Below are 23,570 nucleotides of genomic sequence, written 5' to 3'. Positions count from 1 at the left end.
GGGGCAGGCAGCGGCTGAGCGGCTCCGTGCCCCGCCCCGCCGGGGGGCACCGTCCCGATCGGCGCCCATCGCCCACCCCGTGCCGCCCCTGGGGGGGACGAACGCCCGCAGCCCCTGCCGGGGGTGCTGGGCTTCCAGCAGCCCCGCACACCCGCGGCCTCCCCAGGCGAGGTCCCGCAGCCCCACTGTCCAGCTGTGAAACAAAAGCAGTGTTTTTTTCCCCAAAGCAAGCAATGGTCGGTGGTTGGCTCTAGGCTCGTGGCAATGGCCCGGAACGGCCCCAAAGTACTCCGAAGACGGCAGCGGAGCGCCGCGGGGCCTCGAAGGACCGCAGGAGGCAGGAGCCAGGCGCTGCCTGTCACAGCTCCCCCAGGGAGAGCCCGGCACGATATGGGGGCACCTGCCTCCAGACCAGCTGCAGGGAACCCAAAGCTAGCAGAAGGGTCAGCGAAGGGCTGGATACGTGTCCTGCACCCTGCCTCACACCCAAGGGACATCAGCCGTCACGATTTCTTCCCGAACTGCTGTGTGTTGCTGTGACGAATGCCACCCTAGCGCACTCCACCTGGAGCATCCCCCTCTACCCGCTCACCGTCGGTAAGGCTGTGCAAGTGCTGGGGCAATGATTTATAACCAGTTCTTGCTGTTCTGGGCCTGGAATACAACGGAGACCTCCGCATGCTGTGTAAATCAGAGCTGGATGCTCTTCCCACCCTCATTGCTATTCCACGAGAGCCATCCAGGACGAGGAGCCATAAAGCTGTCTTCAGTCCTCACTTGTTTCAGCCAGATTCAGGGCCAGGCAAGAAATATTTCGGTCTTTGGAGACTCTGATTTGAGTGGGATAGATGCGCAGGGGAGGACATAAAGCACTCATTAGGTATCAAAGGGCTGCAGGATCACCAGACTCATGTCTTATTTTGCCAAACGGAGATGAAAAGCAGGCACAAAATGGATGCGTAGGAAAGGCAATTAAAGCCATCCTGCATTTTCGGTATCATGCCCATCCTCCCACCCCTGTGGTCCTCCAGAGCCCCCTCCTCCCCAGCAGTTTCCCTCTGTGCATCTTTTAAGCCCCTTCACCGACTGCCCAATATTTCAGGGTTATTTGCTGCTCCTGACACGTTTCTTCTGATGCCATCAGCAACTCACCACGAGCATCCCACGGGGGTGCAGAGAGTTTGGTTTTATTTTGCTGAGCTACAGCATCCTCCAGGAACGTGGCCAGGCCTGGATTTCTCCTCTGCAAATGCAAAAGCCACATCTTCCCCGGAGAGTTTTGCCAGAGGTTAATTATCATCCCTGCTAAAAACCCCGCCTGATTTCCCATTTGAATTGGCTTAGCTTCAACCTCCAGCCACTGGGTCTTGCCGTGTTTTTTGCTCGTAAATTAAATGGCGCCTGTGCTCAAACTTTTTTTTTTTTTTTTTCCTAAGAAAGCACCTCTCTGCTATACCAGGTCACCCCTGATCTTGTTGTCACTGGGACCCACAGATATGCCTGGTGAGAACAGGGATATGCAGCAGCATCCCTGCTGGGATGTCAAGCTGGGTACCACCCCGCTTCTCCCTGCTGCTCAGCATCTCGCCAGCTCTCAGCCCAGCTCTTTTCTCCTCCACCCAAATTTCCATCAGCTTTTTATCAAATACACCCAGAGGCACCTTCTCTGCTACAGGCTGATGCTGCTGCTACTGGAAAAGGAGCCCAAACCCCCTGAAACACAAAACCCTTGATCAAATGCCTTATTCCCACATCCCACACCAGGGAGTGGAAACCTCCCTGAAATTAAACCCTCTTTTGACACCCTAAGTGGGGAGGTTGTGCCATGCACCCGCACCGAGGCTGTGTTTTGTGCACTTGAAGTTGTAAATATGCAATTAGAGCAAACTAATCAGCACTTATTCAAGAGCACACCAAGTTCCTTCTGCAAAGTGGCAAGAGTACTTGGAGCAAGTTTACTAAAATATTAAACATTTGGCAAGAGCAGTGACATAGATAACTTGTAATATTTACATTTTTACATAACTGGCTTCAGGAGAAAACAAATTACACCAAGTATAGCATTTTACTCTCAGTCATTTGACTACTCCGCCATAAATAATTCAATTCTCTCTCCAAGATTACATTAGGGCTGGTGTTGAATTTCTCAAAGAAAACTGTGACAGGATGCTATGGGAAATGAATGCGTACGGCTCTCTGCTGAAACCTTCTGAAATATATATAAGAGAAAAGCAGGGTAAATTATTAAACAATAGATGTTAAAAACAACACGAGTTTTGATGATGAGCCCAGGTAATGTGTGGCAGGGGGGTAAAGAGACACGAGAGCATCCCCGAATTGGAAGCTTGCTTGCAATTGCAGAGGGGCAAGCCAAGCTGCTTGCGAGATAAAGGATGCTCCAAAACCCATTCATAAGAAAAAGGATGCTCTGAAGGGAGCACGATGGAAAGCGCAGCCCTCACTGCACAGCAGGTGCTGCTCCCAGCTCCCTGCCCATGTGCAGCCCACCTCCCAGCTCCCCGGGTTTGTGCTGGGTTTCTGAGCTGCAGGCGGTCAGGACACACACACTTTCCCACACCTTTCCAAACTCTCTCCAGTTACGTGTTTAGTGAAAAGGGGGGAAAAAAATCATTGCTGTCTGGTGCAGCCTTAAAACCAACGTGCTGCCAGGAACACGGACAGAACCGATCCTTGTCCAGCACCATCCAGGTTGAAATGAAGGGATTCCCCAGCTTTCACCTGTTTTTGGACCTTAGCTCACGGAGGGTTTTGGTGAAGACTGATCTCCCTCCGTTTGCTGTACTTAAGCTCCCCGCCGAATAAGCACTCATCTTAACTACGTTATCTTTATCTCCGTACATGATTTTCCTGGGAATATGGGGAGAGTAAACCAAAAAGATTTACAGCACCAATGCAGCAGCATTGTTTGCTGCAGAAAAACAAACCACAAGAAGCCGTGGTGCATTTTAAATAGCCTCCTAACGGAACATACGGCTGCTCCGACCTGACAGCTACTAATAGATAAGTGCACAGGGGATAGAAGGAAGAGCTTTATCAATAACCCCTAGGCACGAGGAAGAGGAATGTCTTCAAACAGCCGCCGTGCCTGCTCCTGCACCAGCCAGCCGGGGTTTAATGATGTCTCGTCGAGCTGGGAAAGCACTTTGGGGTCCTCCTGGATGAAAATGCTGGATAAATGGCAAGCAAGATAATTTTTATTAGAAAATCCCCACTGCCAACTTGCTCCTTTTTAATGTTTAATTTCAAGCCGTAATAAAGTCTCGCTGCTCCTTCGGGGTCTCCTGGCTGCCTGGCCGTGGTTCCCCTCCACGCAACGCTACAGCCAGCTTTGCATTGCCGCAGCCTGGCAGATTTTAGCTCAGCCTGAGGGTTTTTTTGGCAGTGTTTCAGGGTCCGTCCCCGCCTCGCCTGAGTTCAGTCCATGGCGGGAGCTCACCGCCACCCGCGTCCCCCTGCACAGGGGCAGCGATGCGGTGCGGCGCGAGAGACTCACTGGTCACAACTCCTTAAAGATGCAAATTGAGAAGCAGCCATCATAGCAAGAGACTTCTGTTAATTCTCATCTGAGTATGCAGATTTCAGTGCTGACTTTTGCTAGGCTTATTTGTTTTATTTAGCAATAAATTTAATACAGGCTCCCTGAAGCAAAGAGACAGATGGACTATAAACTTTGAATTTTGAGTAGCTTTACATCCTTAGGTTAGTATCATTTTTGATCTCTCCTGAAATTATATTCACAAAAGTTTGCAGGGATTGGAACCTGCTTTTTTACAGCCCCCCCAGCCCCCTGTGGCCATGCACCTTCGCACCGGAATAACGAGTGGCCACTTAATGAGCCACCTTCTAATTTTTTGCATGGGTTACGTGAAAGTATGCTAAATACCACCTAAATGGTGCATACCCTGGCTGCTGGAGTTATTCCAGAGACTCACAGAAGGACCCGAGAAAACCAAAGCACCACGTGTTTCCTCTGGGTCCAAGTGGGAAACCCCCGGGCTGAAATAAAATGATGCGCTTGGAGAACATGGAGAAGCCAGTATGTGTTTTTGAAAGGAGTCACAATGTGGCAAAATGGATTTATTTACTTTTTCTTGACGGTTGTTTTGCCATCCATCAGCAATACAAACGCAGGTAGGAGGGGAGGAGAAATGCCTGCTGTCCCCAAGAGGTGGGTGACCTCCATCCTTGGGTTGCCTATGCGTGGTGGGACATGGCTATGAGCTGGCCAAGCACCGTGTCACTGCTTTGAACCCGAGGGCTGTGAAAAGCCAGGATTTAATTTTGGGAGATAGAAGGTACAGCCAAACTGCCTGGCCGCAGACTGACAAACCAGGTGGAAAGCACGGTGTTGCAAATGGACCCCAACAAGCAGACATCACCTAATGCCAAATTGAGATTGAATTACTATGGATTAACATATTACAGGTGCATTGAAGTCTAATGAGTGGCCCATGACTAATGCTGTTATGAGGAATACTAAAAGAACTAATGATGATGAGCCACTTCAAGTTAAACGCAGGGAGTTTCAGGTGTTGATGGTTCCACGGTCTCACACTCGTGGGAACAGCCCGGCAAAGGCAAGGGGGTCTGGGAGCAAGGATGGAAGGAGGGACCACATTTCTGCTCTTTGCATGGTGGGAATCAGCAACGCAAACATCTGATGATGTGCTTTAGTGCTGTGGGGAATGCCGTGTCTGAGGAAGCTCATTCTGGTTTGTAAGGCTCCCTAGAGTTTTAGCTCTTCCTTTCTTGTGGAGGAAAACCTCCAAAAACAAAATAGCCCTGGATTAAAAGAATACCACTAGGGTACTACAGAAAGAGAATACCAGAGACTGATGATTAAATCAACAATAATTAACAAAAATCAATAACAATTAAAAAAACAAATCGGTGGCAACTGTAGGGCCCCAAAACACCTGCTTCTGCAGCCAGAGAAGAGCCCCAGGTTTGCGGGGCCACTGCCGAGGCAGCTCATCCCATGTTGATGTCTGAATGCTGACTGACTGAGGCTTTCTCTTCTCCCCCCTTCATCCTTGGACAGTGCCCTGGCTGAGGTTTAACTGGAAAAAAAGGGATTCCAGAAAGAGGTTTGGGTCCAAGTTCAGATTTTGGTTAATTTCAGGGGAAATTATCACCCACTGTGGGAGAGATGACATCTAAGTGTGCCCAGAGACAAATTCCTTGCTCAGGGCTTTTTAGGGAAAGGATCCTACAGCTGCTTTAACTTCAGTGCACAAAGTATCAGGAAGCTGGTTTTTGTATGGATGTGTGCTTGAAAAGCAACTGGCTGCACGGAGTTCAATTTGAATCAAGCATAAATAGTTAACAAAGGCGCAAGGTGGCCAAATTCCTCCCTCCTGGGACTTTTCAGGCCATGGTGGGAGATGACAGGACACCCCGTCCTCCTCCATCCACCTTCTGGGTCCCAGTTGGGTACGCATGCAACCCAACTGCAGGAACCACTTTCTGTCCCATAAACCAGGACATTTTGGGGCTTTTAGACACATTTTCTATAGATGGGATCAGATTTTTATTTAAAAAGTGACTTCATATCCCATTTTATTATTTCTGAGCATTGCAGGATTTGTTCTATTTGAAGTCTTACATCCTCATTTCCTGTCACTGCTATTAAAATTGATTTCCGCCATGAGCAGGAGAAAGATAATACGAAATGGGTTCCTGCGAGAGAGAGCTGTATCCCCACCGGAGCCATTACGAACTCTCCTATATTATTTTAACTTTCTTTCATTAGTGATTCTCTTTGGAAAAGGGCAGCTCATCCCTTGGCTGAGACGTGTTGTCCACGAAGTCGGATAAATGCAAGGGGAGCATGGGGCAGGGATTTAAATAGCTCTTGTTCACTGCCCTGGGGTATTTATAGACGTAACCAGATCCCCACCGCCTCCATGGTGCTCCCGGCTCCCCGGTGCCACCAGCAGCATCCTCCCCACCTCCCCTGCACCTGTCCCAAGTTGTGCTCAGCTCCTGCTGCGACCGACACCCTCCGGCACACCCCTTGTCCATCTCCTGAACCAGTCCGACTCCCCGTTCACACTGCGATAAGCTGGACTACGGGTGAGCATCCTCGCCATCAGTCCTTCCACCAGCAATGACCTCTCTGCCCCTCTGCCTCCAGAGGCATTGGAGAACCAGCGGCTGCCATCACTTGCAGCATCACACGTCAGCTCCTGAATACGCCAAATTCACCCCTAAAATACATAAAGCATCTTCCCAGCCTGAAGCATCAGACCCCACTCTCTCTGTGGCACATCCTGGCTTGGGGCAGCCTCCATCAGGTTCATGCAGATGGGGTTTTGCATTTCACGGCACAGACGTGCTCCCCATCACGCCGGTGATCCCCAGCCACCACCCACAGCCCAGGCGGAGCCACCCAAAGGGGCGCTGGCACCCACTCCCATCCAGCAGCATCCCCATCCAAGGACTTAAACGCCTTCACCAGAGAGTAATTTAACGCCATCCCCAGCTTAAGCTCCATATCTACCGGGCGTGAAATTAGTTCCAGCAAGCCGCAAATTTGCTGCTAATAAAAATATTTAGCAATTCACCAGTCTTTAAATCAGGAACAGGATATTTCCTTACTTGCATCAATGCTTGTTTCTCACAACTCTAATATTTGATAACCCAGCCCAAATTGTGGGGCTGGAGCTGTAAAACTGCAAGTTTTATGACAGTGCAAGGAGTTTTAAATCAATTCCTTTAGCTCTGCTCGCTCCATGGCATCGAGGCTGGAGGAAACCATTCGATCGCCTTGTCCGACCTCTTGTATTTCACAGGCTGTTAAGTCTCACCCAGGTACTGGTAATTTGGGTTGGATGACAGCATTTTGCTCCTCTGGAGATGGAGGCTCCATCACGCCAGGGACAAAGTGGGGTGGGATATTCCCACCAAAAAAAAAATCATGTTCTGGGGCAAAAAGCAGTGTAAAACCACGTTGGCCTACATGGGAAGAGGTTTTCATATATTTCTTATTTCACACTAACTTGGACAAAGTTTTGGGGGTGAAAAACCTTTGACAGGCATCCCCGAGTGCTATATAGGATGCTGCTCACTCTGCAGCCCATCAGTATCACGGATTTGCAGTTATCACCCCCAGAAGAGACCCACTTGATTCAAACCTGCCCTATATCCCAGCAAATGATTTTTGTGTGTTTTCCAAATTAGCTTTGATCCAGCTGATCCTGCCTTGTAGTCTCTGAAGAAAGGTGACGTCTGCATCCTCCCAGACTGGTGTTTAATTAGCCTGAGTGCTGGAAATTTGCATTTCTCTGCAAAGCTCCATTTGAGACAACCCAGCGTCTGCCCACAGGACCGTTTCGTGCCTTTGCCGAAGCGCCACGACCCCACGTTTCCTTCAAGAAAATCCACCTGTGGTGACGAAGCCGCCTTCCCCAGTCTTTGAATGAGCTATTGCACGTTTCCAAATTCTTAATAATTACATTTATATAATAATTCAATTATATACTATTAACCCAATAATAACAGTAATAAAGAATTACTTGTTCCCCTCTACATCAGGCTTTGCTGGACTGTAAGCATCCTTTGTCCGACTCCAGCTGACCTCCTTATTTACTGCAAGTGCTGCATCACTGGAGAGCCTAATGAGTAAATGCTTCATGTTACCTTGATTACTGATATGAAGTATGTTGGGCCAGGAATCGATCAGTCCTATACGTCAGCAGTGCCCGGTGTGCCAGGATTTCCCCTGGTTGGTGCATCCTGCCTGGTGCAAGGGTTTGGAGGTAAAGCAAAAACCCATCCCCACGTAAAAACAACCACAGATAGCAAGTGTCACCCAGAGAACTCCTTGATCCTGCTACTTTTGCGTCTTTTTTAACCCACAATTCACATTCGGCATCGCTTTTCCCCCTTCTCCTGCTTGGTTTTCGGGGCAGCCCAACTCTGATGCGAGCAGTGAGTGACGCTAAGCCCTAACGAGTAAACGCTGGGGAAAAAAAATCTCATTGCAGGACAGCAACGAGTCCTCCTTGGGCTGTAAACCCGAGCTCTGCGCTCAGCCCAGCGAGCAGCCCCACGGGGCGAACGGGGCCGGGCGAGACCGGAGCCCCACGACAGCCGCCGGGGCACGGCTACAGGCACCCGGCTGCAGCCCGGCCCCGGCCGCGCGGGAAAACCCCGGCCGCGCTCCGCCCCGCCCCCTCCCGCAGCCAATCGGAAGCGTCGGCAGAGCGGCGGGCGCTGCCGATTGGCCGAGCGGCGGGCGGTTGCTAGGCAGAAGCGGCAGCGGGGCAGCATGGCGGGGCCAGTGCTGGGCGCGGGGCCCGGCGCGCTGCTGCTGGCGGCGATCTGGGCGCTGGCGCTGCTGCTCTGCCTGGCGCTCGCCCGCGCTCCCGGTGCCGCCAGGTGAGGAGGGGCGGGGGGCGGGAGCTGGGGGGCGGCTCCGCAGGGGAGCCCCTGCTGAGGCCCGTCGCCGCCTCTCCCCGCAGGCTGGCCGCGCTGCCGGTGCCGCTGGGCGCCGCGTTGCTCAGCGCCGCGCTGCTGCTGTACCCGCGGGAGGAGGAGGAGGAGGAGGAAGGCGCGGGGCCGCCCCCCGGCACCGAGGTGAGGCGGGGGCTGCGGGACCGGCCCGGGGGACCCGCCCCAGCACTGCCCCAGGGCCCGGCGGCCGCTCCTCGCCCCATTTTCCCCCTTTTCCCCCTTTTTCTCCCGTTCCCCCGTCTTCTCCCCTCCCTTTTCGCCTCTTTTCCCCCTTTTTGCCGGATTCCGGCAGCAGCAGCCCCGAAGAGCCATCCCCGCCGGGCCTGCGGGCGCTGCCGGTTGTCGTGGCACGCGCCCAGAGCTCGTGTGAAGGCTGGTTTGGGGGAAAAAGGGAGAGTTTCAGGGTTATGCCTTGCCCGACACACGGCCCCTGCGAGGCTCCGGCCCTGCTGACCGATGGCCTGGGCCGCGCACGGAAATTGAGGCAGAATTTTCTCTCTAAATCCGTGCCACGAATCCTCTGTCGTGTGCGGGACCAGCTCACGGACGGGCTGGGACAGGGAAGGTGCAGCCGTGCCTGCCCGCCAGGCTGGTGGGAGTGGAAAGTTGGTTTGGGGTCTCTGGGGTCTGTCCTGACCATCGATAATACACCACCTGGGTTCTCTGCACCGAAACCCTGCTAATTGGCTAATTAAAGAGTGAAACGTGCTGCAGGAAAACACCGCGTCGCTCGCAGGAGACTTCCCGCGGCAGCTCCAGGCCAGGCCGTGTAAAATGGGGCCGGGGGGGGGGGTGACACAAAGCACGGGGGCATCCTGAGGAGCTGGGAGGCCGATGTCGTGACCAGCCTTCTCGTTACGTCTCACCCTGCCTCACACCTTCCTTTCTTAACCTCTTTTTTTCCCCTCCCCGTTTTCAGAAGGAGAGCTCCATGTGGGGCTGAGTTGCCGGCCTTCTGCTGCAAACCTCTTTTTCCAGGCCACTGCGCGGGCCCACAGGTGGACTGGGACCGTAACGCGTGGCTTTTCCGCTCCCCACAGATCGTGGACACCTTCTTCATCAGCCGCCTCATCCTCCTGGCTGTGATGGCCCTGGTCTTCCTCGGGTGCATGTTCCTTCTGCTGCTTCACCACCTCGCAGAGCCGGTGTACGCCAAGCCTCTGCGCAGCAGCTGGAGGTGAGGCCACCGGCAAAGATGCCGCATCGGGTGGTGGCACTGGAGAGCAGAAATGGTGCGAGAAACCCTTCCAGGGTAGGATAGCAGGTCTGGGTGGCAGCCAGCTGTGGTCTTCTCAATTTCCCTCTGCTTTCAGCCTAAACGGGGAAATGCGGAAGGTAAAGAGAACTGAACTCAGAGATCCAGCCAGTTTCTGCCTGAACAATGGGTTTATGAGGCCTGGGGTGGTTTTGGTGAATAATTTTTAACTCCATGTTGGCCTTTCAATACTTTTCAAGAGAACTTAGGATTTGGGGTTCTTTGCTTTGTTTTATTTTGGTAGCATGGAAGAGGAAATCCAATTTTCATGGCAATAAAATAGGAGACTGGTGGGGATTTAGTGAGTCAATATCCACAAGTTGTTTTGTTACTGTCCTTTTTTAATGTTAAGACTAATAAAACTTTCCGAAGAACCCCTGGCTCAATTGTTATTTATTTCACAGGAATGTTGTATTTTGCAGCCTTTTGGTGTCAGTGTCTCCAAAGAGTGCCCTTTCCCAAGGTTTTGGGGAAACTTAGCTTGTCCGTGTGTGGTTGTGGATATTTTGGGATGGTCCCTTTGGCTGGGTACTCCTCGGCTGTCCCTGCAGTCAGCACCATTCCTGCATCATTCCAGCTTCCCGAGGAAGGAGCCAAATGATCTGGCTTCATTTGGCCAGCGAGTTGAAACAAGGAGTAATCCCTGCTCCCTGAAACTGCAGGTGCAAGGGGATGACAGCTGTTGAGTGAAATTCAAGCCAAGGTTTTCCTGGTTGACCAAAAACCCGAGGCTTTGGAACAGGAGGGGAACAACATGCAAAATAATGCCAAATGGGGCAAATTGAAATTGCACAGGGATGCAGAGGAAAGCCAGGTCTCGCCTGCCCATGCTTAGCAATCCTGCCAGCCCACCAGAACCCCTGTTGTTTTGGGGGGCCTGTACTGATAACAGCATCTTCACTGGGCCCTGGCTGTCATCCTGCAGTGGGAACCGGCGGCTCCCAGCTTCTGCTATCCCGCAACGTAAAAACCCCACTCATGTTTAGTAGCTGAAGCTGGTAGCCGGGAGGGGGGGAACCACTTTTTGTGTCCAGCAGCAGCGCCGAGGAGCCTTCAGGGCTCGTGTTTCCCAGCCCAGGGCTGAAGCCACAAAACACAGCCCTGTGCCATGTTCGGGCTGCAATGGGCAGAAGGTGAGAAACACGTAGCTCCCCATCTGTTTTGTTTTGTTTTGTTCCACATTTTGATTTTTTTTTCCTTTTTATGTTTTGAACTCAAGGTGGTCAACAATAATAAAAGAACTGACCATGTTGCAGCCCTCTCCTGCCTGCTGTCAAAAAGTGCTACGTGGACACAAAAGATTAATTAGCTGAAGCTAACAAGCTCAGGGACAACACTGCACCTGCAGAAAGTGCCCCTACACCCGAAAAAGGAGAGAAGGGGCTCTATGCTTTGACTTTTTGAGTTGTGTAAATACTCAATCCCTTTTTATACTGAGGATGATGTGAAAGTATTCAAGCTATCATGTTAAGGAACATGCCAAGCAGTTACGCAACACAAGCACATCAAGTCTCTTGGAGATTTTGAAGTTACACCTGAAACAAAATTCATATTTAATTCATCACCTTAATAACATTTGTGAACACGAAGTTAGCCTCACAGCTTGCCCCAGCTCCCTGCCTGCTGTGCCTTTTATTCCCCACATTTGTGTGAGAGCAGGGGGCTGATTGGCAAAGCCTTGGGGCAAACTGTGCTGGCCGGAGATGGTGGCTCCTTGCCAGGCTTTGAGTCCGACAAAGGGGGAAGCTGTGGCAAAAGCAGCTGGAGCTCTAAAAAAAAACCAACCCTAAAAGTAGAAGCGTGAAGCTTCCTAGAGTTTTGGCGTAAATAAAGGCAAGATATTTGCTTTCCACCCCGCCTCAATCATCCATTATAACTAAAATTGGTTGAAAGGCTCATCCTGTGGGGGGTATTTTAGGGGGACCAGAAAGCTGCACACAGGAGGCATGTGGTGGCCCTGACTTGTGGAGGCCATTTCTGTGCTTTCCCCAAAAATTGTGCTAACTGGAGAAACAGTCCTATGCCCTCTCACCTCCTGGGGGGAGCCTCCCCATGAGGCTTTCTGAGCTCCATCCTCACCCCTGGCCACCTTTGGAAGGGGAGATTGGGCTGGGTGAGCTCGGCATGGGCGCCCTCTGCATATTTATTTATTCTGGGCGCAGCAACACAATTCTGTTGTCGTGTGTCCGTCCGTCCCGTTCTCCCCCCCCCCCCCCCCCCCGTGCAAGGGCTTTCCAGACAGTTCCTGTTTATTTTTGGGAAAGGAAGGACCGCGTCAAGGAATTGGTATGAACTGAAGCTGCTTTCCAAGCAGCCCCAAATGCTGTCTTTTGCTGCTGTTCCCCACCCAAACCTCCAGCTCCTGGAGGATAACTTCTTGAAAACACGGCCACCTCTATCCAGCACCCTCATTTATTTATTTATTTGTTTATTTATTTGCAATTAAGAGTGCAGCAGGAGGGTGGTTTTGACTTAAAACCTAATCTCTCAGTCATTGGCGAAGATGTTGGGAGTCTGGAAGATGTTACAGTCAAGAAGCCCTGCTCCAGCCCAGCTTTCTCCCACGACCACAAGCAAATGCTCCGGGCTTTCCTCTTGCAGGCTGATTACACTGGGTGCTCCGAGTTCCAGGAGCCAGCCCCATCCAGGAGAATCATGCAAAATCCCACCAAGAGAAGCCCTCCCTCTGTGCCAAATGGGATGTTTGCATGAGATTCTGTGCGCACAGAGGAGGGCAGCCACGCTGCTTGCAGGTCAGGTGGGAAAACAGCCTGGTACCCAGCTGGCTGCCATGGGCTCATGCGAGCCAAGGAGCATCCTCAGAGTGGCTGCTCCCTCCTTGCTGGGCGGCGAGTGGGGCCAAAGGGAGCACAGGTGTCTGCTGGAGAATCTGCTCTTCTTGATTTAAGGTCCTTGAGTGATGGCAATTCCTCATGCCTCGTGCTGCGCTCTGCCAGCATTTAATTACCCTCACTGGTAAAAACTGGCCTCTTATTTCCACCTTGACTTTGCTGACTTCAGCTTCCTGCTGCTGAATCCCGCTTTGTCTTTGGCTGCTAATTGAAAAGCCCTTCAGCGCCTGCTGGCTGCTCCTTGCATGGGTAATTACAGACCTTGCCCAAGCCACCTCCTCACCTTTGCAGCCCCTCTGTGTCCCTCTGAAGCATGCGTGGCCCCATCCTGGCACACCTCTCCGCATTGCCATGGGGCGCTGGTGGCACGGACAGAAAGCGCATGGGGATTGGGACAGCTGTGGAAGGGCACATGGTGACTGCTCCCCACATGTGCCTGAAGCACGTCGCTGTCAGAGAGCCTTCGTGCCATAAAATCCTGCTTTTTCCCGGTGGAAAGCAGAAGGGGGGGTGCAGGGAGGCTCTGAATGAGCTCACATGCAGCACAGTATTTCCTCCCAGCTGCAGGATGGCAGCGGGCTTGCACAGCCCTTGCTGCGAGGCTGAGCTTGGCTTTGGCCAGGACAAACCCAGGGGATGCCCCTGGCTTCCCACCCGCCCCTTGGTCTTTGAAATCTGTTTTATTTTTGGCATTTGGCTCCTTTTTCTACGAATGCTGTTTAAAACTGCATCAGTCTGTCTGCCCTCTCGTCTCACTCTCAGCAGCGCTGCCAGAGCAGCAGCCAAGGCTGCTCAGATTTTCCAAACCCAGCTGGAGAGGGACGCAGCCCAACCTAAATTCGTCCCAGAAAAACTACAGGCTGCTGCAAGAAAGGGCAGGAGGTGGGAAAAAAATAGGAAGACAGGGAAAAAAAAAAAAAAAAAAAAAAAAAAAAAACTTGCTTTTGCAATAGCCCCCTCTGTGTATGTCAGAGCTTGTGGAATTGCTTGTGGGATTTTTGCTTGTTTAAAGCTTGTATTTTGAGCCTCCTTGTCCTCCTCCACAATGTGGCTGGCTGTTAAGGAAAAGCGTAGTCCCGTGTGTACTGAAACAACTGTTCTTAGCCCGGCTCGGCAGCATCTTCGCTTTTCTCTGTGAGCCCCAACACTTTTCTTCCCCCTTTTCTCTGCTGGAGGGGGAACACTCAGAGCCCCAGCAGAGAGTGTGGCTGCCCGGGGCCCAGTGCATAGCAATGGCCATGGCTGTCCGGCTGCCACTTCCCACACCGGGGATTTACGGGGAGCCGGTCCAACTGGCCCACAGGTCTTTTTTCATCTTTTATCCATTTTGTTCCCCTCTGCTGATGAAATCAGCACTTAATAAAAGAACACCGGGGCCAGATGTTTTCTCCTTGGGTTGAGATCCGAGGAGGTGAAGTTGACCAGAGTTCAGCCGCCAGCTGCATGCAAACATCAGCCCATGGCAGTCGCTGGTTGCCATCGCCCCTCGTGCACCAAAGGTGGAGCCCCCCTGAGCACACAGCTGGCAGCACAGCTGGCCCCTGCACTAATTAGGCAGCACTGATGAGGCCTCCTGGACCTGCCTCCATCCAGAGGCCTGCGCCCGTTGCACTTCTCCTCTAATTAGGAGGTGGCTAACGAAGACCCTCAGCCTCCTGCGCTGCAGCAAGGGAGAGCAGCCATGGTGCACGAGGGGATCCACCCTTTGGAGCCTGATGCCTGGCTACCGGTCCCTTTTTTTTGCGCTAAATGTCAGAACTGAGAAATTTTTTGTTTGTTTGTTTTGTTTTGTTTTGTGGTTGTTTTTGTGAATTGTTTGAGCAACAAGGAGCAAAACCAAAAAAAAAAAAAAAAAAAAAAAAAAAAATTTATTTGAGCTCAGCAAATACCCTAGGAATGTCCTTTATGAAGAATAAGAGGCGCTGTCAGTGAGGCGGAGCTCTAGGTGCTGGCGCGCCATCCTCCTGGTCCAACATACTGAAATACCGACTGGTGGTATGTGATCCACCCCAGGCTCCAGGCAGACCTGGCCAAGCCTTGCCATGGGGTGGAAAGGGCACGGAGCAGCAACACAAGCTTCGCACGTCTTTATTGATAAAATGGCCGATGGCGCATAGTTGGCCCAGAAAAGTGGCCGGCTGGCTCCTCCCTCTGAGGCAGAATGGCGGTGGCACAGGCCCAGGGCCAGCGTGGTGGTGGCGGTGGCGCGGTGCCGGCCTGCCCCGGCCTCTCCTCCCTCTGTCAGCACAGGGCTGCTGGCGGGGGCACATCAAAACTGCTTGAACCTGCGGGAGAGAAGCAAAGTGGCTGAGTGTGGTGCAGCCTGGCCTTGCTCTCCAGGTACCAGGGCATCCTCCACCATCCATGGCATCAGGAGAAGCAGCTCTGCAGGGGAACCCCTGCCCCATCTGCACCACCAGGAGAAGCAGGCACAAGGAGGGCATCCAGCCACCATTTTGCCTCCAGCCAAAGTGCAAGTGGCCCAACAAACACCCAGCATTTGCACAGCTGCAAGCTGCTCTGGAGGCAATGCGCTCCCCAAAGGCCAGAAGGCATTGCAGAGTTGCTGCAAGCCGAGCTGACTGCTCCTGCAGCAGGAAACAGCAGGGCTGCGGTGCAGGCAGGGACGGCTCCAGCATGGCCGGGACTGGCCTCACCCTGACTGGCCTCAGCACCAGCCTGACAGCCCTCCACCAGAGGCTGGAGCAGGAGATTTGGGCCACACTTACCGTAGCACATGGCCCAGCCTATTGCTCTTTCACCTGCAAACACAAGACATAAAGGACCGAACATTCGCAGGGCCTGGGCCCCTTCCTCACTGATGCTCACAAACAGGTTTTGGTGGCAATTGGAGATGGCAAGTGCTGATTTGGAGATTATGTGCACCCTCCCCACAGTGATTTGGCCACAGATTTGATTAGCAGGCTCAGAATCTGCATAATCTAGCTCATTAGCATAAGTGGGCATGCTGGCCTATCAACTGGTCATTTCAAGTGCATTAATCAATGTTTTGCTAATCAGTCGTCTGGGCTAACGTGTCACAAGTCATCTGGAGATGGGGACCTGCTGCATGCCCACCCGCACTCCCTTCCCTGGCCATTGCAGTGTGATCCTTTGCCTCCTTGGCTGTAAAGCTATCAGTAGAGCAGCTGTTCGTGACCCCACCAAGCCAAACTAGATGTCAGGACAAATCAGGCTCACATTTGCATTTAATTCTGGGGGCTTAAGCAGGGGGCGGCTGGCGATACTCACACCGAGCTACTTCCCATCCAGCACTGACTCTGTTAGCTGCACGCTAGAGCTACAACGACACAAGTAGGGTGTGCTCAGCGCCTTGTGAGACACGGCCAGCTGCAGTTCCCCCACGATGCCCCCACAATGTCTTTGTCCCCACAGGAATGGGACATGGCCCTGGGAATTGTTTGGGGCATGGCACCCGCATGGAGGTGCAGCAGCAACAGCAAGGGGTAGCAAACGTCTGTCCGGAGAAGCGCAGATGCCAGGCTCTGCCATACGTACCCTCTCTTCCTTGCCATGTAGCCGCACCACCCGCGTACCTCTTTGACCACCACACGAGCAAGAAACTGCAAGAGGAAAAGCGAGGTGCCATCACTGGCAGATGCATTTTAAGACTTTTCCTTGGGAAAAGTCCTGTTTGCGGGGCTGACCTGGAGCCCTGCAGCACCTTCTCAGAAGGACCTACCAGGCAAGCCAGGACGTCAGCTGCAATCAGCATGTAGAAGACGTTGTTCCAGCCTGTGGGGGAGATAAGCCCCGCCAGCAGTGGGCCCAGTGCAGCACCTGCCAGGGGACACAAAGCATATTAGGGGATGCCCCCAACAAGGGCAAGAGGGGACCAGGACCCCCTCACAGCGCCCGGAGAAACAGGCACTTAGCACCCCTCAGCCACACAGACCCACGGATCCCGTGCCGTCGATGATGGCTGTGACAGTGGACAGGGCTTTCGCATTTCCTTTGAGGGACTCATGGGTTCCCTGTGGGGAGAGAGGAGCAGATAAGGACGAAAAGCAGATCGAGTGCCGTTTATGCTGGCAATTTCCAGCATTGGACGGGATGACTGAATGCTGACTCCTAGCACGAGCAGGGTTGCAGCACTCCCAGATGATTTACAAGCAAATATTTCCACTGGGTTTGTGCTTGACGGATGTGCAAGGGGACAGGAGTGGAGTCATGTGGCAGAGGAGGTGAGGAAATGATGGGAAAAAAATCTCATGGCACGATAGCCCTGCTCTTCCTTGCTGTGAGTCGGAAGCATTGAGGAACACAGCTAAAAATGCAAAAATCCTGTGACTCTCACCAAATCTGCTGACACCGCCGTTGTGATGAGAGCGTAGGGGCCATTCACCAGGGCACCGCAGACAATCAGCATCGCTGTGAGGAACAAGACAGCGCCAGGGTCAGGCCAGGAGCCAGAGCACACAGAGTGAAGTTGAGCCTTTGCATGCTCTTGGTCTGCGTGCAGGGAGCACCAGGACACTGGGTGAATTGTCCCCAGTGGTCCCTCGTCTGCGTGGACATGGTGCTTGCCCTATCATGTTTTCCCCAGTGAAGTAGCAAAGTGGTACCCCAAATGGTAGCAAACAGCCATTCAAGACCTCCTTCCCCAGACCCCGTCTCCAGGGGAGAAATAAAGCCAGGAGGGTCCTCAGCTTCTTGCCCCATTGCCTGTCAGTGATGGGAGCCACTGCACCAAGGAGCTTCCTACCTATGGACGTGCCGATGCCGGTCTGTCCAATGCGGTTGTACAGGAACAGCTGGAAGACAGACACAGGACAAGCCCCTCCTGAATATCCCAGCCACTTTCCCGAGTGTTTTCACTGCAGCAGCACCCAGGGCATGGGATGGAGAAGGCAGGAGCCCACCGGGCACCTGAATCATGGCTGTGCCTCGTGCCAAGCTTCCAGCCCCCTGCCACATTGGGTGGGAACGGGCAAGCATCAGCTGGGGTGGGAGCGGAGGGATGCAGGCTTGGCTCCGTGTCCCACTGCCTGCCTGCCAGATGGAACACTAGACAGAGGGGCTGTTGCAATTCATGGCCTGGCATGGCTCACCAGCTGCTGACCTGCCCCACTGGTGCTATCGTGTCCCATGGCTGTGCCATGTTTCGGCACATGCCAGCTTTGGAGGGGCTGTGGGAAGGAGCAGGCCCCCAGCCCTGAGCCAGCCGGGCTGCGGTTACAGCTGATGAGCTGCGTTTTGCAGAGGCGAAGCCAAGTGAGCTCTGTGCAGGTGCTCTGGTTCTCAGCATGGGAGCTGTGTTTGCAGGCTTCTGGGGTGCAAAGCAAAGCGACGGAAGCTGGACTGGCTCACTGGGCCCCCAAGGCTTTGCCACAGCATTGCCCAGGCTTTAAGACAGAGCACAGTTATAGCAGGATGGAGGAAAAAGATCCCTTTAGGATGTTTTTCCAGCTGTTGAGGACTCTACAACTCCCAGGTCTGTATGTGCACCCCAGGAATCAGTGATCAGTCCCAGCCAAATGCATGACCAGTGCCAGGAAGGGGAAAGTGGCTCTGACACAACGGGTCCAGAGGAGAGGAGCTGTCTGGGGCCCTCGTGGCCAGGCTTTGTCCCCGACATGACACAAACCATGGGAGCAGCCACCACCAGCATCGCGCAGCACGTGGTGGCCCTGCCACCACTGTAGTCAGAGATGAGCCCAGCGAAGATCCCTCCTGTGAAAAAGGAGTCATTGGCATCAGTCCCAAGGGCAAAACAGCAGAAAGCTTCACACTGGGTTAGCTCAAAATCAAATGTTTGCTGTGTCAGGATGTTCTTTTGTCCCATCTTCTGAGTGAGATCCCCCAGCATTAAATATCTGGGCATCAGAGTGAAGACCTTTGCTTTATCCATGAACAGCCTCTTTCTCCCTGCCGGGGGTTTCCCTGCACTCAGCTCAGCTCTCCTCCATGCTTGCCAAATGTATTTTTCATTTAAGGAAAAGGCAAGCCCAAGCAAGAGAGACCCAGGGAAAGGTGTTGTAATGGTCACTTGGGGTGACAAAACTAAAGCCAGGGGTGTTTTGTACCCACTGAGTGCTACGGGCAGGGAATAGACCTCGCTGTGGTGCTCCTATGAGGGGGACTTCATAGTGAGGCAGGACTGTCCCCATCCAACCCTCCTCTGCCCAGACACACCACAAACCTAAAATGCCCCCGACGTCAAAGAGGGTGGACAGGTCCCCGGCTTTCTTGGCGCCGAAATGCGCTGCAGGAAGAGGAGCCGGGTGAGGGGCCGGGTGCAGAGAAGGGCTTCCCTCCACCTGGCTCCACCACAGCACCTCCCAAACCTCACCAACATTCACGATGTAGAGAGGCAGCCAGTAGAGGAAGGTGTAGCTCACCAGCTTGGCAAACAGCAGGCAAAGGGAGAACTCCACCACACCCTGGGAGGAGAGAAGACATCAGGAGAGCTTTTTTTTTTCCCCATTTTTTTTGCCACCAGGGTATGGAGGAAGGGACTCACAGGGATCCGGAGTGCCCCAAGGAAGCTGATGGCTTCGGGCTCCTCAGACGGCTCTTTGGGGCTCTCTGAGCGCTCAGTGCTGCTGTGGCCCGAGGCACCCAGTGGCCCGTCCTCAGAGGTCACCCCTTCAGGGTCCTTCTCTTCTGACATCACCTAAAAGCAAGCAGATGCAGCTCTGGTCTCTGCACGGGGCTGAAACCTTAAGATTTGCTGCTGGGATGTGAATGGCTCAGGCCAAGGACTGGCCCATAGGATGCTTGCACCAATACAATGAGCATCCTCCCTGACAGTCAAACGTCGCTCAAATTTCCGACATAACACCAAGGGGTTTACAAGCTTGGATGACAGAGCTGGTGGCCAGCAAGAGCCTACTTCCCTGGCACTGCTTGCTGTAAACCACCACCCCCCCACCCCAGTCCAGCACAGGGCAGGCTGGAAGTGATTTGACTCACGTGATGCAGAGGTGGGCTGCAGCCGACATCCTCAGGATCTGCCAGAAGAAAAGGGAATCCTTGGGAGCGCTGGAGCAGCCCTGCACCAGCTGCTTGCCTGCGCTGGGCTGCACCCCCAGGCACCCACATCCCTGGCAGCAAAACAGCCCGGTAAAAAGAATGGGGTCCGCCTACATGTTTCTGAGCTGGGCAGGCTATGAGGAGCGCATGGCACCAAGGCAGCCAGGCTCTGACCCCAAAGGATGCTGAGCATCCCTGTGGTGCTTGCTCCACTTTTAGTGCTGAAGCAAGGATATATCCCTGCTTGTCACCAACGGGAAATCACTATTTGGGGTGACCAAAACCCGCGGAGACAAAGAGAGAAACTGCGGTGCCACTGATCTTGGCACTGTGCTGGGTGTCCATGCGTTGCCACCACTCACGCTCCACGAGGAAGAAGAAGCAGGTGACGCCCACAGCAGCGATGATGATGCCGGGCACGATGAAGGACAAGCCCCATTCGGAGGAGACCCAGACGCCTGCGATGAGTGAGCCCAGGATGTTGCCCACAGAGGTGTGTGAGTTCCAGATGCCCATGATCAAACCCCTCCTGGTGGGGACAAGGCGGCGGGGTCAGCAGCACTGAGTGGGTGCAGGCGAGGGCAGGGACAGGGACAAACACTCACTTTCCCTTCCCAAACCAGTTCCCAACACAAGCCACGACGGACGGCCAGCCGGTCGTCTGCACTAGCCCATTGCAGACCTGGCAGGGAGAGAGCAAACAACGCGCATTTGGGTGTTTTTTTCTCCCTGTGCCATGGCCAAAGGAGGCAGTGGGACAGTCCTGGGGGCGTTTGCATCCTTCCCGGAGCAGATTTGGGAGTGGTGGCCAGGCGTGCCTGGCGCTCACCAAACCGGGCCAGCAGTTTCGGCGCCTACGCTGAGCGGGGAGGAAATGCCTGGGTGCTTCCCGCTCCTGAAGTGGGACAAGGCTGGGACACACCTGCATGATGATGAAGTACCACAGGACGTGGATGTCCCAGAAATAGCCAAGGCCAAAGAGCGCCGTGAAGAGCCCGCTCAGCACCATTCCCCCTGACAGGTAGTACCGTAGGGGCAGCCGCTCTCCGAAAATGCCACTGTGGAGAGAGGGAAGAGCTGGTTTCTTCTTTGCACACCTCCATCCCGATGGGAAACAACTTTCCAAGCAGACTGGTGCAAACTGGTGGGCACTGGGCTGAGTCAGAGGAGCTGAGCTGACCCCTGGGTACCTGATAAACATCCCGATGGCGTAGGCCACCAAGAAGGCATTGTCCAGTGCACCAAAAAGCTCCTTGTAGTTGTCCTGGTCTGGAAAAGAGACGATGTTAGGGCTCAGGCACATCCCCATCCTTGTCTTCACCCCCAAACCCTCCTCCCTGGGGGTCTCACAGTGGGGCTGGGAGCAGGGGAATGGTCCCAGTCTAGTCCTGATTTCGACATCCACTACACTGCTCCTGCCCTTTGGCCCAGGGCACGGGGCATGAGCACACCACTTGATTGCCACCAGCTTAATGAGCACCTGCCCCCCTGCCCGCCCAGCCCAACGTGGTAATGACCAAAACAACCCCCAGCTTCAGGGACAGAGCCAGCACGGGGGGGGGCACAGTGAGATGTAGGTGCATTTGGGGGATTAGGGAGGCCAAGTCTTACCAAAGGGTGCCCAGCTGCACCACGTGGTGCTGTTGGAGCCATTGTGGGGGTTCGTGCCCAGCGCTGAGCAGTTGGGATGCAGCTGGCTCTACGGGGGGAGGACACAAAGTAAATGGAGTGAGATCAGCCCAGGATGCTTGAGGACCCCCGCCATGGCTGGGTTTGAGGGGGCGGGTATGCTGCGTCACTCACCTTGACGATGCTGATGGGTTTTCGGGAGAGGTGATAGCTGGTGTAGCAGAGGAAGGTCAGCACCAGCGTCAGCCCCCGGTAGCTGCAGGAGAGAGCGAGCAGAGGGATCGGGGCTGGTGGGATGGGGACAGGGGAAAAAAAAGCAGGGTCCTTTTGGCTCAGTTACCCCTCAATCCTACCCCACCCCCTGAAGCACACGAGGATGGTGGGAGCTTTCACGCAGGATGGGTGAGCTGAACTGGCTCAGCTCCAGAACAGGTATTTCCCAGGGTAGAGCAGCACCCGGTCCCATGGCCGAGCCCGTCCCCGGGATTTTCATCAGGATTAAAGATAACAGCAGGATTACTGCTAACCGACAGCGACTGCCTGGGTTGGGGCTGGTGCCCCCCCCCAGCACCGCGGGGTGAGGCAGTGCTGCCGGTGTCACGCGGGGGCACGGGTGGAAGCAGCGGCTGACTCACATTGCTGCCGGCGGCGTTTGTTGAAGCTGAGATGGAAAAAAAGAAGGGGGAAGTGTGGCGAGGGGGAACTGCATGTTTTGATCCCTCCTGTTTGCTCCAATTAAATGTACGAAAACAGGGAAACACAGGGCTTGTGCGCCAGCATGCAGGTGAACACGGAGATGGGGGTCTCCAGAGGATGCTGCGCCAAGCAAAGCCGATGGAAGCAAGTGGTTCGGCTGGGAGATCCCAGCCCAAGGAGTGTTATGTCTCACTTCAGCCCGAGGAAAAAACAAAAACAACCAACAAAAAGCTTTTTTTTTTTGGGGGGGGGGGGGGGGGGTTGCGGGTGCTGCTCCTCCTCGCAGTTTCACTTCTTCCTCCCAGCGCCGGCGGCAGGAATCAGAAGCATCCAGCGGCCCTGCGGGGCCAGGGCACAGCGCTGCTCTGGGGGGCCAGGGGCAGTTGGGAACGCAGAGAAATCAGTTTCCCACCCCCCAAAAATAAAAATAAATCGCTTAGTAATAATATTGTTAATAAATAGAATAAAATCGCACGGCAGCACTGCAAGGCCAATCGAGGCGCTGCCGGTGACTGCAGAAAAAGGGAAGGGAAACTGTCCGTGCATATCCCGACCCCGCGGCTGAGCGAGGCCGGGGGGCGGCGGGGGGAGGTTCGGCAGCGCTGAGCGCGGCAGGGGCAGCCGGGCTCAGGGCAGCTCCCGGCACGAAATCAAACCGGGGCCAGGCTCCGCACCGGCCGGGCGGCGCGGCACGGCACCGGCGGGACAGCTGCGAAGGCTGAGCGCGTCCACGCCGGGAACGAAGTCAGCATCCCGGAGGCGGCGGCTCCCCGGGGGGCGGCTCCCCCTGCCCCCGTCCAAGCTCCCCCGGCTCCGAGGCGCCGACGGCCCCGGTCCCCTCCCGGCACGTGCCGCGGGCAGCGCGGGGCGCGAGGCGCCCCGGCCCCCCCCCCCCCCCCCCCCCCCCCCCCGCTCACCGGCTGTCCCGGGGCAGGGCGCGCAGCAGGCGGACGCCGGGGGCGAGCGCTGCCCTCATGGCGAGCGGCGGCGGAGCTGCCCCGGCCCCGCGCCCGCGGCTTTACGGCCCCCGGGGCCGCCGCTCCCCGCCCGGCACCGCCCCGGCGCCGCCCCCCCGGGCCTGCCCTGCCCGCCCCGGGTCTGTCCCGGACGCCCCTGGAGCCCTGCGGCAGCCGCGGGCGCATCCCGAAGGGGAGGCGAGGGCCCGGGCCGCCCTGGCGTGGCCTGAGAGGCAGCCCCCGGGAGGCTGAAGGGCTTCGAAATAGAAAAAGGATGTGGGGCGGGGGGGAGGAGGAAAAAAGGAGGGGAAAAAAGGGGAAAAAAAAAAAAAAAAAGGGACGAGGAAGAAAAAAGAACAAAAGGGCAAGAAAGAAAAACAGAGGATGAAGGGTGAGAAAGAAGAAAGGCCAAAAGGGCAAGAAAGAAAAAAAGGACAAGGGTTAGAAGGAAAAATGAAAAAAGGACTAAAATAAGGATGAAAGAGGGAAAAAGAGAAAGGACAAGAAAAGAAAGAAAAAAATGATTTTAAAAAAAGGGGGTCAAGAAAGAGAAATAAGGACAAAAAAGGATGAAATGGGATAAAAAGGATGGAAGAGGAAAAAAAAAAAAAAAAGGGGAAAGGACAGATCCCTTTCCCATGTTCAATGGGGCCTCAACTTGGAAGCAGCAGCCAGGATGGGTGCGATGCCTGTGACAAGGAGCTGCAG

General features: G+C 54.4%; 2 protein-coding genes and 1 long non-coding RNA gene across 7 annotated transcripts; 2 read left to right on the top strand and 1 right to left on the bottom strand.

Annotated features, from left to right (window-relative positions):
* Nucleotides 1-3,416: 3,416 nt before the first annotated feature.
* LOC118178099 lies at nt 3,417-4,044 on the top strand. The gene is made up of 2 exons (XR_004756067.1): nt 3,417-3,720; nt 3,796-4,044. It is a non-coding gene; the product is annotated as an uncharacterized LOC118178099 (long non-coding RNA).
* A 4,136-nt stretch (nt 4,045-8,180) lies between these two features.
* On the top strand, nt 8,181-10,112 carry TMEM218 (transmembrane protein 218). 2 transcript variants are annotated; one of them, XM_035346339.1, is made up of 4 exons: nt 8,183-8,403; nt 8,487-8,601; nt 9,519-9,655; nt 9,792-10,112. In XM_035346339.1, exons 1-4 carry the CDS (start codon nt 8,294-8,296, stop codon nt 9,901-9,903), a joined length of 474 nt encoding a protein of 157 aa, XP_035202230.1. In that variant the 5' UTR covers nt 8,183-8,293; the 3' UTR covers nt 9,904-10,112. The 2 variants fall into 2 exon arrangements, with proteins under 2 accessions (XP_035202229.1, XP_035202230.1); XM_035346338.1 differs by lacking the exon at nt 8,487-8,601 and having other exon boundaries at nt 8,181-8,403; nt 9,401-9,655.
* Nucleotides 10,113-14,657: 4,545 nt separating this feature from the next.
* Nucleotides 14,658-22,975, bottom strand: SLC37A2 (solute carrier family 37 member 2). Of its 4 annotated transcripts, XM_035346295.1 has the most exons (20): nt 22,824-22,975; nt 21,385-21,466; nt 21,193-21,280; nt 20,772-20,850; nt 20,504-20,639; nt 20,187-20,263; nt 19,944-20,110; nt 19,522-19,559; nt 19,070-19,222; nt 18,899-18,989; nt 18,749-18,811; nt 18,194-18,279; nt 17,312-17,360; nt 16,904-16,977; nt 16,502-16,580; nt 16,289-16,386; nt 16,105-16,169; nt 15,838-15,886; nt 15,315-15,347; nt 14,658-14,870 (listed from the first exon to the last, which is right to left on the bottom strand). In XM_035346295.1, the coding sequence occupies exons 1-18, from the start codon at nt 22,880-22,882 to the stop codon at nt 15,844-15,846; spliced, it is 1,527 nt and encodes a 508-aa protein (XP_035202186.1). In that variant the 5' UTR covers nt 22,883-22,975; the 3' UTR covers nt 14,658-14,870; nt 15,315-15,347; nt 15,838-15,843. The 4 variants fall into 4 exon arrangements, with proteins under 4 accessions (XP_035202186.1, XP_035202187.1, XP_035202189.1 ...); XM_035346296.1 differs by lacking the exon at nt 15,315-15,347; XM_035346298.1 differs by lacking the exon at nt 15,838-15,886.
* Nucleotides 22,976-23,570: the final 595 nt, after the last annotated feature.

This window comes from Oxyura jamaicensis, chromosome 24, assembly GCF_011077185.1.
Source record: "Oxyura jamaicensis isolate SHBP4307 breed ruddy duck chromosome 24, BPBGC_Ojam_1.0, whole genome shotgun sequence".
In the NCBI taxonomy this organism is placed as follows: domain Eukaryota; kingdom Metazoa; phylum Chordata; class Aves; order Anseriformes; family Anatidae; genus Oxyura; species Oxyura jamaicensis.
This window is presented reverse-complemented; position numbering and strand designations above follow the sequence as displayed.